Source organism: Ailuropoda melanoleuca, chromosome 7 (genome assembly GCF_002007445.2).
Source record: "Ailuropoda melanoleuca isolate Jingjing chromosome 7, ASM200744v2, whole genome shotgun sequence".
Lineage (NCBI taxonomy): Eukaryota > Metazoa > Chordata > Mammalia > Carnivora > Ursidae > Ailuropoda > Ailuropoda melanoleuca.
In genome coordinates this window covers 56,722,586-56,737,140 of record NC_048224.1, presented here as the reverse complement: position 1 = coordinate 56,737,140, position 14,555 = coordinate 56,722,586, and the positions used below count along the sequence as shown (strand labels likewise).

At 48.9% G+C, this 14,555-nt stretch overlaps 2 protein-coding genes across 5 annotated transcripts in view; one reads left to right on the top strand and one right to left on the bottom strand.

Moving 5' to 3' along the window:
* The window catches only part of CFAP77 (cilia and flagella associated protein 77), a 127,884-nt gene extending 121,657 nt beyond the window's left edge, over nucleotides 1-6,227 (bottom strand). The window contains exon 1 of the mRNA XM_011231216.3: nucleotides 6,001-6,227. Coding sequence (XP_011229518.1) covers nucleotides 6,001-6,189 — 189 coding nt within the window. The 5' untranslated portion in view covers nucleotides 6,190-6,227. The remainder of the gene's footprint in view (nucleotides 1-6,000) is intronic.
* Nucleotides 6,228-9,827: 3,600 nt separating this feature from the next.
* Nucleotides 9,828-14,555, top strand: part of TTF1 (transcription termination factor 1) — a 24,781-nt gene continuing 20,053 nt past the window's right edge. For 2 of the 4 annotated variants that reach the window (XR_858746.2, XM_002924366.4), the window contains exons 1-2: nucleotides 9,828-9,876; nucleotides 12,946-13,965. Coding sequence is in view for 3 of the 4 variants with exons in the window: in XM_002924366.4 (XP_002924412.1) it covers nucleotides 12,965-13,965 (1,001 nt within the window). In the remaining variant the exon portion in view is untranslated. The other 2 variants (XM_019804996.2, XM_034664731.1) reach the window with 2 other exon arrangements.

Below are 14,555 nucleotides of genomic sequence, written 5' to 3'. Positions count from 1 at the left end.
CACCCCCACCCCCACCCCCGCCCAGCCTCTGGCTCCCAGGAGGGCTTAGAATGGTGCTGGCACGTAGAAAACATTCAATAAACACTTCTGGCTGTCAACAAATTCCGGGAAATTAGCAGAGCTCACACTGGAAGGAATGTTGAGGAAAATGATGTTGGAATCAGATTCATTGGTGAATGTTTTTCGACTGCCTGCTATATAGAAGTAACCAATCTGGGTTGCCGTTAATTGGTTATGTAACGTGGCCAGGAGAGCATGGGGCCGGAAGTCAGGAGACAGGAATCTCACCCCACTTCTGTGACCAGATCAGAGGGCACCTTGGATGAGTCTCTTCTTCTCCCTGGGCCTTAACATCCTTCAAAAAAAAAAAAAAAATTGGGCTGGATGTCTGTAAGCCTCCTTCCAGCCCCAGATGATATGACTTTACGACTCTATTTCACAAATGCACGCCCTTCTTATTTGTGACATGAACCCCCACAGAAAAACAAAGTCAGTAATAAATTATGAAAAAATCGGGTGCCATGATCATGTGCACTTTCTAAGGGTGCTCGATTCAATAAATTCCACCCCTGTACCTTGCCTGCCTCTCCAGGGCGACAGAAGATTCAAGGCTGTCAGTGGAGCAAACCAGGCAGTCTCTCCCCTGTAATTGTATTGACAGGATATCAGCTGAGTTCCGATGGCAGGCAGGGTGCACCCTGACAGCTTCTGTGAAGGAAACTTGAAGGCTATTGTAGCAGGATCCTGTGTTGAGTCACAGAATTGTGGGGGAATGGGAATCAAGCAGAAAGAAGCTTGGTTCTTTCTCGATTTAATTTTATTCTTCCCGGAGAGTCACATTTGAAGGAAAACTGGCTAACTGCACGTCACTTTATACAATAGAGTAGAAGCCCTTTCTAATGGAAAATATTTACGTCCCTTTGCCGCCACATAAAACAGCCAGCTGATTCAATCAGTCCCACTAATAACCAGTTGGCTTGATTCTAAATGAGGCAAGGAGTTGCTGAGCATTTGTAGTTAAAATACCTGCTTGGATGTCTGAGTGTTTCACTTTTCACTTGGTTACTGTGGCATCTTGCAGAAACGTTTTTGAATAACTGATGTGTATACGTCCAGTAAATTCCATGGGTGTGAAATAGCGGTGCTGGGTTTGTTCAGACGGTGTGTCTGCATTTTAAATTAAACAAATCCTGATCCTCTTCACTGGAGAAAACAATCTGAGAACCCCTCCCCCCATATGGTGGAATCAATGAGTATCCCTAAGGTGGTATATTTTTTAATATAGATGCAACCTTCAGGTTCACACTTTAGACGAGACCAAAATATCCTTCATCCTCATCCTCTTAGAGACGCCCTCGGGAGAGGGCACTCCCGCCTCTACCACACACGAGAAGGCACGTGCTCACGTGGGGGTCTGGAAGCGTGGCTTGTGCCCCTGGCATGCCACAGTGACGAAACCCACAAGCCAAGCCTCAACAGAATCCCAGCGACATATTTAAAAAAAATAGTTTTTTAAAGNTGTGTGTGTGTGTTTGCTTGCAACAGTAAGAGCTCATTTCCTGAGAGTTTGCTTCAAGGCAGGTGCTGCGCCGAGTGATATATAAACATACGCACTCCGCCTCCCCAGCTAAACGGTTAACGCTTGTGGCTTGTGGGCAGGGCAAGGGCTGAGATCTGAAGTTGTTTCTATGACCCCCGCCCAGCCTCTGGCTCCCAGGAGGGCTTAGAATGGTGCTGGCACGTAGAAAACATTCAATAAACACTTCTGGCTGTCAACAAATTCCGGGAAATTAGCAGAGCTCACACTGGAAGGAATGTTGAGGAAAATGATGTTGGAATCAGATTCATTGGTGAATGTTTTTCGACTGCCTGCTATATAGAAGTAACCAATCTGGGTTGCCGTTAATTGGTTATGTAACGTGGCCAGGAGAGCATGGGGCCGGAAGTCAGGAGACAGGAATCTCACCCCACTTCTGTGACCAGATCAGAGGGCACCTTGGATGAGTCTCTTCTTCTCCCTGGGCCTTAACATCCTCAAAAAAAAAAAAAAAAATGGGCTGGATGTCTGTAAGCCTCCTTCCAGCCCCAGATGATATGACTTTACGACTCTATTTCACAAATGCACGCCCTTCTTATTTGTGACATGAACCCCCACAGAAAAACAAAGTCAGTAATAAATTATGAAAAAATCGGGTGCCATGATCATGTGCACTTTCTAAGGGTGCTCGATTCAATAAATTCCACCCCTGTACCTTGCCTGCCTCTCCAGGGCGACAGAAGATTCAAGGCTGTCAGTGGAGCAAACCAGGCAGTCTCTCCCCTGTAATTGTATTGACAGGATATCAGCTGAGTTCCGATGGCAGGCAGGGTGCACCCTGACAGCTTCTGTGAAGGAAACTTGAAGGCTATTGTAGCAGGATCCTGTGTTGAGTCACAGAATTGTGGGGGAATGGGAATCAAGCAGAAAGAAGCTTGGTTCTTTCTCGATTTAATTTTATTCTTCCCGGAGAGTCACATTTGAAGGAAAACTGGCTAACTGCACGTCACTTTATACAATAGAGTAGAAGCCCTTTCTAATGGAAAATATTTACGTCCCTTTGCCGCCACATAAAACAGCCAGCTGATTCAATCAGTCCCACTAATAACCAGTTGGCTTGATTCTAAATGAGGCAAGGAGTTGCTGAGCATTTGTAGTTAAAATACCTGCTTGGATGTCTGAGTGTTTCACTTTTCACTTGGTTACTGTGGCATCTTGCAGAAACGTTTTTGAATAACTGATGTGTATACGTCCAGTAAATTCCATGGGTGTGAAATAGCGGTGCTGGGTTTGTTCAGACGGTGTGTCTGCATTTTAAATTAAACAAATCCTGATCCTCTTCACTGGAGAAAACAATCTGAGAACCCCTCCCCCCATATGGTGGAATCAATGAGTATCCCTAAGGTGGTATATTTTTTAATATAGATGCAACCTTCAGGTTCACACTTTAGACGAGACCAAAATATCCTTCATCCTCATCCTCTTAGAGACGCCCTCGGGAGAGGGCACTCCCGCCTCTACCACACACGAGAAGGCACGTGCTCACGTGGGGGTCTGGAAGCGTGGCTTGTGCCCCTGGCATGCCACAGTGACGAAACCCACAAGCCAAGCCTCAACAGAATCCCAGCGACATATTTAAAAAAAATAGTTTTTTAAAGGCTCCACAATCTTGAATGCTTTCAAATCTTCTTTGCTTTAAAGCCAAAAATCCCAAAATGTTTTCATAATTTAAATTTCATTTAAAGACAGGAAGCTGTTTGGAGTGGGAAAATAATGCTGGGCTGCTGGGCTGGGAGCCAGTGAATGCAGCTTCTGACGCAGGCTCTGCCACCACTTTGTGCCAAGAGCCCACCACAGATGGCCTCAGTGTACCCGTAAGGAGGGGTCTGGGAAAGGTCACAGTCAAGCCTCCTTCTTGCTCTCGATGTCTCTGCAACTTTTACTTAGGCCAGATTTTGGTAGAAAATCTTGTAGCAGAGGTCAATATCGAAATGTGGACCTAATCTTAACTGCTACAGAAAGAGCGCTTAGAACCCATCAAGAACCAGAGGGAGGAAAGTAGAGAGGAAAGGCTAGCTGTCCCTGACCCGAGAAGAGCCAGGCACCATCACACCGGAGCAAGGCTGGAAGCGGCCCCCTGCTGCTCAGGCTGGGTCACCACCGGCCAGGGCGGTCCTGCTCTTCCTCTCTTGCCTTGAAGACAGAACCCCCAGCTGTGGGCTGGTCATCTGCACATCCTCCAACCCTAAAGTACAGGTTCGGGAATCAGGGATGGAATTCATTCTGGAAGCTGTTCAGCTAGTGCCATCCAGAGGCCAAATATTGTCCTTCGGGATATATAGGGTGAGCAAAAGGAAAAGACAGAGGGGAGGTTTTTACTCATATGTGTATATTATACATATACTATACATATATGTGTGTGTGTATGTATATATAGTTGACCCCTGGACAAGGCAGAGGGTTAGGGGTACAGACTCCCGAACACTGCAAACTCCACTATAACTTTTTTTAAGTAAGCTCTATGCCCAGTGTGGGGCTTGAACTCACCACCCCGAGATCGAGTCACATGCTCTACCAACTGAGCCAGCCAGGCGCCCCACCACTATAACTCTTGGCTCCCCCCAAACTTAACTACTAACAGCTCTGCTGAGCAGAAGCCTTACAGCCAACAGTCGGTTAACATACTGGGTAGGTTAAATGTACTACATACTGTATTCTTACAATAAAGTAAGCGAGAGAAAAAATGTTATTAAGAAAATCAAAGATGGACGTTAAGAAGGGCACATTATGTAATGAGCACTGGGCATCATATAACACCGATGAATCACTGACCTCTACCTCTGAAACCAATAATACATTCTATGTTAATTAATTGAATTTAAATTTAAAATTTTAAAAAATATATTAAAACAACAAAAAAAGAAAATGAAAGAAGAGAAAAAATATTTACAGTACTACACGGTATTTTTTTTAATCTGCATATAAATGGGCCCAGATAAGATCAAATCCAAATTCTTCAAAGGTCAGCCCTATACAGCTTGGGGTGGGCATCTCACACTACTAATTCGCCGGGGAGAATACGAATAACTCTATAATGCTGTTTATTTCATATGTAAGCAGAATGGAGTTGGCCCACTATGTGAAAGCAATGACCTAACACTAACGCAGCCTCGGATCAGGTGGAGGACTGGATTCTCCCCTTGATCCCAGCATGCTGAGCCCCATCTGTCCCATCTGTCTGCTGAGTGGCTCTTCTCACCTAGATATAAATAAAGGACCTTGTTCCACTTGGTGTGTGTGCGGGGGGGCGGGGGGGTGCTAAGAAAAGGAACACATTAAATGGAAGGGTGCTAGTGTGATAAGCCAGCTTCCCCCCCAACCCCGCCCCCGCAGTGGAGGGTGCCAGGAACAAAGTTTGGGGAAAGCAAGAGGAGAGAGTCAATGTTTTCATAGGAGCCAGTGAACTCAGCTAATTCTAGCACGATGTTAAGAAAGCCCAGGTTCCCTGAACCAAAACAAACAAACAAAACCCCCCACAAAACAACAACAAAAACCCCTGGGCTCTAATGCACCGGCGTTCAGATACTTTGTTAATGAATCCATGGTTACCAGCTGCTCCTTCCACTTCTGGCACCCCGGGCAGAGCGCGCATTTTTGAGAGCACACTGCCTCCCAGTGGCACAAGATAAACTTGCTCCCTGCCCAGCTCCCCGAGGGCCAAACCTCAACTTGGCTTTTCCTGTGGCCCCGGGAAGGCGCGGCGATGCCACTCCAGCCTTGGGGGATCACCAGTCCCGAGCTCTCGGAAGTGAGGGAGGGTGCAACAAAAGGGGGGACAGTCTAGTTAAGAAACCGCAGCTCCCTCCCTCGTCCGTGCCTGCGAGCCCCCTCGGGCAGAGTTTCCGGCTCTTTCCTCTTAGGGCTGTAATTCTGGGTAAGAGCATGATCGGACGCAAATTGCCCTGGGAAGTGATGCTCGCAGGAGAGATGCAGAGCACCCGCTGGATCGTAGCAGCCCAGGCGTGCAGAGAAGGGGGGACGCGGCCTGCACCCCGAGAGGGCTGGCAGCTGGCGAGGAAGGACGTAGTCTGGGCGCGTGTTCCCTGTCGGTCCCCCTGCGGGTTCACCGGCGGGCTCCCGGGTAAGCAGCGGCAGCCAACCCTGCGGGCTCGCCGCGTGTCCGGCGCTGCGCCAGGGGCCCCTAGTCAACCTTCCCCATCACTCCCTTCGATGAGCGCCACTATCATCCCACTTTGAGGATTAGGAAACTGAGGTGCAGAGAGGCGACGCGACCTGCCCGGGACCGCACGGAGATCCGGGTCTGTCTGGACCAGGGCGGGAGCTTGCCACACTGCGCTAGGTCCGCGGCTCTGGGGCCGGGGCTTGGCGGCAGAATCCCCGGCAGCGCGGGTGCCCAGCGAGGGGGCGAGCGCCGAGGGGTGGCGGGCGTGGGGGCGGCTCACCTTGACGATGAGCGGGTTCTGAAACATGGAATCCCGCACGACTCCCAGCCTCTCGTTCTCCATGCCGGGTCGGATGTCGGCCACGGTCAGGGGTCGCCGCGGGGGCGGGCAGATCTGGCTGACCGTGCGGCGCACCGGCTGCTTCTTCCATCGCCGGGGGTCCTGGCGGGAGCTCTGGGCCTCTGGCATCCCGAGGAGGTTGCGGGAGGTCGGCAGGCTGGCTGGAGCCGGCGCGCTTCCCTGCTGGCGGAGGGGGGCGCAGAGCTCCGAGGGGCCCACCGCCAGTTCCGGGCCGCACCACCTGGGGCCCCGGGGTGGGCCCCAGACGCCAGGCCTCCTCCGGAGCGGGGAGCACCCGCCTCGCGCCGCGCCCTCCTTGCAAGGAGCCAGAAAGCCCTACATAAGGCCCTCTGGTTCCTCAGAGCAACTTCTGGGCACCGCCCTGCGGATTGGCAACGGACAGAAAATCAAGACCACCCCTTGAGGGAGAATGGAATTGTCTGTCTCCATGGCGACGGGACGCCAACGGCGCCGGGGCTGCCGGCCCGGTTTTCTTTTTTTGAAACTATTGGTGGCCACCAAAGTGGACCTGGTTAGAGTTTTCTTAAATAGATATGAGAAAAACCCAAGAATCGCCACTAGGTTGTGTTAAAAGCAACGGGACTCTAGAAGGCCGTTTACACTTGACTTCTGAGGCAAAGAGACTTCCTTCCACCCACCCCACTCCACTCAGGGCCCCTTATTCTCCTACCCTCTACACACACACACACACACACACACACGCACACACACACGCACACACGCGCGCGCACACACGCACGCACGCACACACACGCGCGCACACACACGGCTAGAGCGCTGAAGTTTTCATGATGAAGTAGAGATCTGCATATGCTTGATGTTTCTGCTAATCCGCTTGGGTGGTCTTGTATCAGTCACCCTCTCGGCTCCTCAGTTTTTCCTCCTGTGAAATGGGTGAGGAGAGTCTAGACTTGAATGAGATCAGTGGTGCCCAACTTTGTGCAGCAGAATGGAGGGCAGTGGAAAAATACAGATCCACTGACTTAGAATATCTGGAAATGGGATCTGGGAATCTGCATTTTTTTTTTTTAATCTCCTTCCTCCCCTTTGGACTTTTTAAAGATTTTGACAAAGTTCAAAACTACAGAATAGTTGAAAAAAAAAGAGTACAGTGAGAACCCATATGGATTTCATCCAGATTCACCAGGCACAGACACACATTGATCATCTTGAAAACAGCTGTTGACAGCTTCGTATTTGACCCTAAACACCAGCATATATCTATCCGCCAAGAATGGGACATTCTCGTATTACCACAGTGTCATTATCATGTCCATGAATCTTAATATGACGTAATAGCAGCACCTGATGTCTGTATGCCAAGTTGGGAATCTGCACGTTTTAAAAGCTTCCCAGGAGATTGGCACAGTGCTTTTGGAACCACTGGCCTGGATGATCTCTAGTCCCTTCTAGTTCCAGCCTTTTGTGGGTTCGTTCACCCCTCATCATCTCCATTAAATGTGCAAATACCCACAAGGCTCTGGGACTGGAGCAGCTGTTGGGTGGTGATGGTGTGTGATATGATATGTATTTATGATTTCTCCAGGCTGCTTCACTTTCAGACTTTCACAGAAATACAGGTTGTGCACTTTCTTTTTAAAGATTTTATTGATTTATTGGACAGAGAGAGACACAGAGGGAGAGGGAACACCAGCAGGGGAAGTGGGCCTGGGATCATGACCTGAGCCGAAGGCAGACGCTTAATGACTGAGCCACCCAGGCACCCCCAGGTTGTGCACTTTTAATCAAATCTGCTTGGCAGCTCACACAGAGGAAGTCAGGTGGTAGGTGTAGATGATGTGGGAAACAAAGGCAAAAGAAAAATTAAATTTCCTTATTACCTACAGCCCACCGACAAGTCCTTGAAGCAGGCAGAGTGACATTCCTCTAGGAACTCAGCTGCCTTAATGTTAATACTTTGTTAAGGGCAAAAGGCAATCTCAGCCTGACCCCCAGGATCCTGTAAGTCTACTTTAACATATAAAAATTCCTTTGGAGGGGCGCCCGGATGGCTCAGTCTGTTGAGCGTCTGCCTTTGGTTCAGGGCGTGATCCCAGGGTCCTGGGACCCAGTCCTGCATTGGGCTCCTTGCTCAGCGGGGAGCCTGCTTCTCCCTCTGCCTGCTGCTCCCCGTTTGTGCTCGCGCGCTCTCTCTCTGACAAATAAATCTTTTTTAAAAATTCCTTTGGAGGGGCGCCTGGGTGGCGCAGTCGTTAAGCGTCTGCCTTCAGCTCAGGACGTGATCCCAGCGTTCTGGGATTGGGCCCCACATCAGGCTCCTCTGCTGGGAGCCTGCTTCTTCCTCTCCCACTCCCCCTGCTTGTGTTCCCTCTCTCGCTGGCTGTCTCTGTCAAATAAATAAATAAAATCTAAAAAAAAAAATTCCTTTGGAAACTTCCTTTATCTCTACCCTCCAAGATATATGTTTGCACACATCCCCCAAGCATATGATGCACCAATATACATCTGAAGGGTCTCATGACTAAAGTTTTATTAGACAGTAATAAATGACTTTTTCCTAACAGCAGCTAGCCCCCTCAAGTCCTGAAAACTTTGCTTCCAAAGTTCCCTAGAGATTTACACTATCCCTAACCCCCTCCCAACTTGAAAGTATAGAATCTGCCACTCCTTATGACCCCAGTGCAGCTCTTTCTGCCCACAGGTCCTATCCTCCGCTTTAATAAAAACCACTTTCCCCCCCCCCCCACCAAAGACATCTCAAGAATTCTTTCTTGGCGGTGGGCTCGGAACCCCAACCTGTTTCCTATGTCACAGGGAGGGGCAGGATAGTGAAGTCGCGGTGAGAGCACAGGTTTGAATCCTGCCTGGGCCACGTAAGTCCCCCTCGACAAGTTACGTTAAGCCCTAGTTTTCTCATTCAGAGGGTGCGGCTCTCAACACCTAATAAAGATAATCCTACAATACCCACACGGACTTGTTAGAGGATTCTGTGAAAAAACTAGTTGCCAATATGGTTGTGTTCACAATTCAACGAGTCTAAAAGTTTGAGTGGTTTATATACTGGCCTCCACTTAAAAACTACTTTGAATCATAAGCCAAGTTTCTTCAGGGAGCTGTTGAAATGGGAGGACTGGACGACAAGGCTCTTTCTAGCTTCATGTAAGCTTAGCCCAGCGGCCTCTGTCCACCTCTGTCTTCAACGTCTACCACCCTCCCCTGCATTCACTCCGCTCCGGCGGCCCTGGCCGGCTTCCAGTTCCCGCAGCGACCAAGCGCAGGGCCTTGACCCTTGCTTCCAGCCTGAACGATCTTCCATCTAGATTTCTGCTCGCCGTCTTCGGTTACAACTCAGCTTAAATGTTACTCCTCGAAGGGCCTGCCCTTCCATCTACAGTGGCCCTCGCTGTCCGCCGTCACTCTCCGGCACAGTCCGTTTTCCTTTTTCCCTCTCCTTGCAGGATCACCTGACACGATCTTGGTTGATGTGTTACGTCGCCCTCAGGTCAGGGACCTCACCGCCTGATTCACTCCCGGACTAGAACAGAGCTCCGCAAAAACGTGACTAAGTGGAGCGCACGCGCGAGCTAGGAGGCCAGGCGGGGACTTCTGTCCCCTCTCTCAGTTTTGGGATCACTGTCTACCCCACCCTCACCCCACTCCCAGACGACCCCGGAACGAAACCCCACGGCTACTACGCCTGCGTCAAGTCGGGGCGGCGGGCGTGTTGCCATGGCAGCGTGACGCCGAGGCGGAGCCGGAAGCGACGCACGGCTACTTCCGTTTCCACCACGGCAGCATTTCCGGATTGGAAAAAAGGTGGCGGCGCTTTGGGCGGTAGGTTGAAAGCGCTTTTCGGCTTTTCGGTTGTTGGGGTTTTTTGATGCGCGTGTGGAGTCCAGCGGTGGGTGGTGGTGTTTTCGCCTCGCAGAGGCCGCCTTTGGCCGAGGTCTCCTGGCGGAGGTTGCGCCGCGGCCGGCCCACGGGAGCCGAGGCTTGGGTCTTGGTCAGGAGAGGATCGAGAGTCGGACACCGGCCGGTGCGGTCTTTCTCGGCCCCGGAGCGCCCGCCGCAGAGCAGAGTGTCTGCCGCACCCCACAAGCGGCGAGAGGCCCGGGACCAGGCTTGGCCACATCCCGGCCGGGCGGGAAGTGGCGTGTTCCCAGTCGATGGGCACAGGTGCTTGTGCGGATGTGTCGAGCACGCGGGAGCCTTTGGGAGTCAGACGGACAAGATGCCACGCCTTGGGAGGCCGATCGTGTCCCAGCGGCGCGGAGTGCCAGGGAGCAACTGCGTCCCGGGAGCCCGGACCCAGGCAGGCTTTTAGAGAGAGGCCTTCTTGAGGAAGTGACTTTCGGACTTAGACCAGTTAACGCGGAGAAAGGTAACTCGCAGGAAGGAGCATCACCAGCAGAACAAGTTGCTTCTGAAAAAGTCCTTGAGAATGAAAAAGAACATGTGTGTTCTAGGAACTGAAAGAAGAAGGGTGTCTGAAACCCAGAGAGAAATGTTAAGTGGAGAGGTAGGCATGGACCAGACTAGATCATGAAGGGCATGGTAGGTCTGTAAGGATTTGGGATTTGATCTTAAAAATGACAAAGAAACCATTAAAAAGTCTTGATGGGGCAGGGTGCCTGGGTGGCTCAGTCAGTTTAGCCTCAGACTCTTGGTTTCGGCTCAGGTCGTGATCTCAGGATCCTGAGATCCAGCCACGAGTTGGGCTCAGTGTTTAGCACGGAGTCTGCTTGAGATTCTCTCTCCCTCTGCCCCTCCCGCTCATGTTCGTGCTCTCTCTCTCTGTCTCTAAAACTAAATAAATAACCCTTAAAGGGAAAAAAGTTTTGGTGGGGAGCAACTATATATTTAAAAGGCTGTGCTGAGTTCCAGAGACCAGAGGGAGAAGCTTAAAAGGTATTGAAAGAAAGAGAAGGAGGGTGGAGACAGGAAGGGAAAAGAATATTTAAAGAAATTATTTGCTTTCTTCATTGTTATTAAGAAGTCCTGAAAGATGGGCCAGCAAAGTGACTCTTGAATTTAGTGGCTTGGAGGTCATAGGCACTCTTACTGGAGCAGTCTCAGCTGGGGGGGGGGGGGAGCTACAAAGAAGTGGGTTCAGAAGTGGGTAGAAGGTGAGGAATTGGAGAGAGCACGTTCTGTCTTAAGAATTTGTGCTTAGCACCTGCTTGTGTTCCCTCTCTCGCTGGCTGTCTCTATCTCTGTCGAATAAATAAAATCTTTTAAAAGGGGGGGGCGCCTGGGTGACACAGCGGTTAAGCGTCTGCCTTANCTGCCTTCGGCTTGGGGCGTGATCCCGGCATTACGGGTTCTAGCCCCACAACAGGGCTCTTCCGCTATGAGCCTGCTTCTTCCTCTCCCACTCCCCCTGCTTGTGTTCCCTCTCTCGCTGGCTGTCTCTATCTCTGTCGAATAAATAAATAAAATCTTTTAAAAAAAAAGAATTTGCGCTTTGCAGGGGAGGAAGGAGAATAGCTAGAGGGGACTTCAGGGTGAGAGGATGGTTGCATCTTTGTTTTTTGTTTTTGTTTTGTTTTTTTAAGTTAGGGGAGGCTAAAGATTGTTGGAGAGTTGCTGCAGAAGGAAGAACCTGAAGATAAGGGGAAGGGGTAGGGTCCCTAACTTCTCGTGGGTAGTGAGGAAGATTTGAGAATTGTGTGGCTGGAGGGAAGAGTATGAAAGAACACGTGGATTTATGCCCTCAAGCCAGATCCCCAGCCCCAGGATCTCCCCTTCAGTGGAGGCGCCTAGAGCTTTTGTAGAGGCCTTTTTCCCTCTCACCCAAAGATGCGTGGAAACATCTCTGATGGAATTCCAGAATGTGGATTCTAGAGGTGGAAATAAATACACAGGGCAACAAGACTAACAAACTGCCTTCTTTCTTGGAGTTTACTTTTTTAGCAGAGGAGACAGACATTAAATGGCTAGTTAAATAACTGTTTATTTTTTAAAGTACAATTTGGGCTCAGTGCTACAAAGGGGAAGTACAGTTTGCTATGAAAGTATATCATCTTGGAACGCACCGAGCCCAAGGGGTCAGGGAATGCTTTCTCTTTCTCCTCTTTCTCCTCCTTTGTAAATACTTATACATTTATATCCTCCAGTCTCTTGTTTTTAAACAAATGAAAGCAATCTGTATCCTTCTTCTTCCTCTTGCTTTTTAAGTGAACTATTTCAAGCATTCAAATAAGTGTAAATAAAAATATAACAAACACCCCGGTACTTGTTACCCCAATTAATAAAAGAAATAAAAGATTTACAGAAGAGAAACTGGCTCTATATTTATCCCTGATCCCTGCATTTGCTAATTACAATCCCCATGCCTATAATTTTATGACTGTCTATTCAGAAAAGATACATAAAATTGTGTGTTTTAAACTTAATATGTATTGTATCATAACGTATCACTTTAGTTACGGAAAGCTTTCCTAAAGAAATGATACTCAAGCCAAGCTCTGAAGGACGAAAGGAGGCAGGAGGGAGAGAGAGAGTGTGGAAAGGCAGCAGAGAGCCTTCTAGAAAGAGGGAATTGTATGCTATAAGACCTTGAGCCAAGAAAAGGATTGTGTCATGTTTGAGGAACCCAGAAAAAGGCATTGTGTGGCTAGAGTACAGAGGTGGACAGGAGAGGTAAAAGACGAGCCTGGAGGGGGACAAGGCCCTGATCGTGCTGGGCACTGTTCTCTGTTAACTATTTTTTACCGTATCTTAAAGGCAGCGGGACCAGACAGCAAATTACAGTGAGCCTCCTATGCATTTAGTAATTTTAAATTTATAACCATGACTCCAGCCTTGTCATTTGTCACCCAATCTCATTTTTCTGTGATTTTTTTTTTTTCCTCCTGAGGGTGATATTTAAAATGCCTTGTCAAAATAAACCATTGTTGTCAGGTTTCCCCACAGGAACAGAATGGAAGGAGAATCGAGCAGCCTGGAAATTCACACTCCAGTTTTTGACAAGAAGAAGAAAAAGTACTCAGTATATAAGGAAGGACAACTAAGGCACGTCCATGAAAGTGTCAGAGACTCCCCTCTGGCCAGCGAGCAGTCTCACGTAACCAAGAGTAAGAAAAAAAGAAAGGATTGCCAGCATCTTCTTCCTTCCCCTTTGAAAAAGTCAGAAGTGTGTGATGAGATGGAAAAGGCCACTTCTGTCCCCAAAAAGAATAAAAAGAAAAGACGCAGGGCTTCGGGGGTGGATGAGGTGTATGTCGTGGTGGATAAAGAAAATATCGAGAACACACCAAAGAATCTTAGGAGGAATGTCGATGTCGTGTATGTTGATGTGAGCCAGGAACAGACGCCAACAAAAGAGCCTGAAACAGACGAACCACATTCAGTTCCTAAGTCACATAAACACAAGTCGGGAGAGCTGTGTCATAAAGGTAGGGAGAGGAAGAGTAGAAAACATCGGAGGAACGTGGGCTCCTGGGGCACCGAGCAAGAGAGCCCGTGTGCAAGCCTCGCCCTGCCCGAGTCGGAACCACAGGAGCAGGAAACCCAGCTTTCTCTGGGCCCCAGAGACGGAATCACACAGCAGCCAGTATCGGCCGATAAAAAAAAGTCTAAGAAAAAAAAGAGAAAAGTTGCACATGACCAGGAACTTGAGGCATTGCCGAGGCCTGAGAGTCTCGAGAACGCATACTCTGAAGGACGGCAAAGGGTCGGTGAGGTCAGGACCGCAGAAGGCAGTAAGGAAGCCGGCCGGGTCAAGAAGAAGTCAAAGAAAAGAAAGAGGAGGTCTTCCATTGAAAGTCCCGTAGGGCCTGGGGGTGACTTTTCTGTGCCCGCTGCGAGCTTCGAGGACACCCGCTCTGATTCACTGGAAGGTAGTGGTGCCCTGATTGAAGAAAGCGCAAAACCCCGGCCACGGGAGGAGAAAAGGCAGGCCTGTTTGGAAGAGGTGCAGAGGTAACGTGGCAGTGCCGTGTCTGGTGTGTATGTCTTCCGTGTGAATTCTGCCTGTGACCTCTTAATCCAGCACGCGGGTAGTAAATGTCAGAAATCAGACAGACAGACTGTCAAATGTACAGAACCATGCATACATGTGACCGAGTAACTTGGCAGGAAGCTTCCTTTCTTCATGTATTAAGTAAGGCAGTTAGATCAGATTTTTACTAAGAACTATTCCAGCCCTGAAATTCTATGAATAAGTTTAAAAGGGCATTTTAAGACCCCCAAATTACCTTTGTTCGTCTATATGCATATACCTAGAAGAAAGGATTACATAACTTAGAATTTCTACAGAACAGGAAAAACTGTGAATTCGGGTTCTCCCTAATAAAAAAATTTAGACGTCCTTATTTATATAATTATTGTGTAAGTCAACTGTCTGATATAATAAACACAGCAATCTTTTTTTTTTTTTAAATACAGCAGTTTTTTAAACCATTATATCTCAGTTCCTAGGACTTGGGACAGATTTTTCTCCCCATTTTTACTCAGTGGCTTGCTTGCTTTCTTTCTTTCTTTCTTCCCTTTTTTTTTTTTTTTTTTTTTTT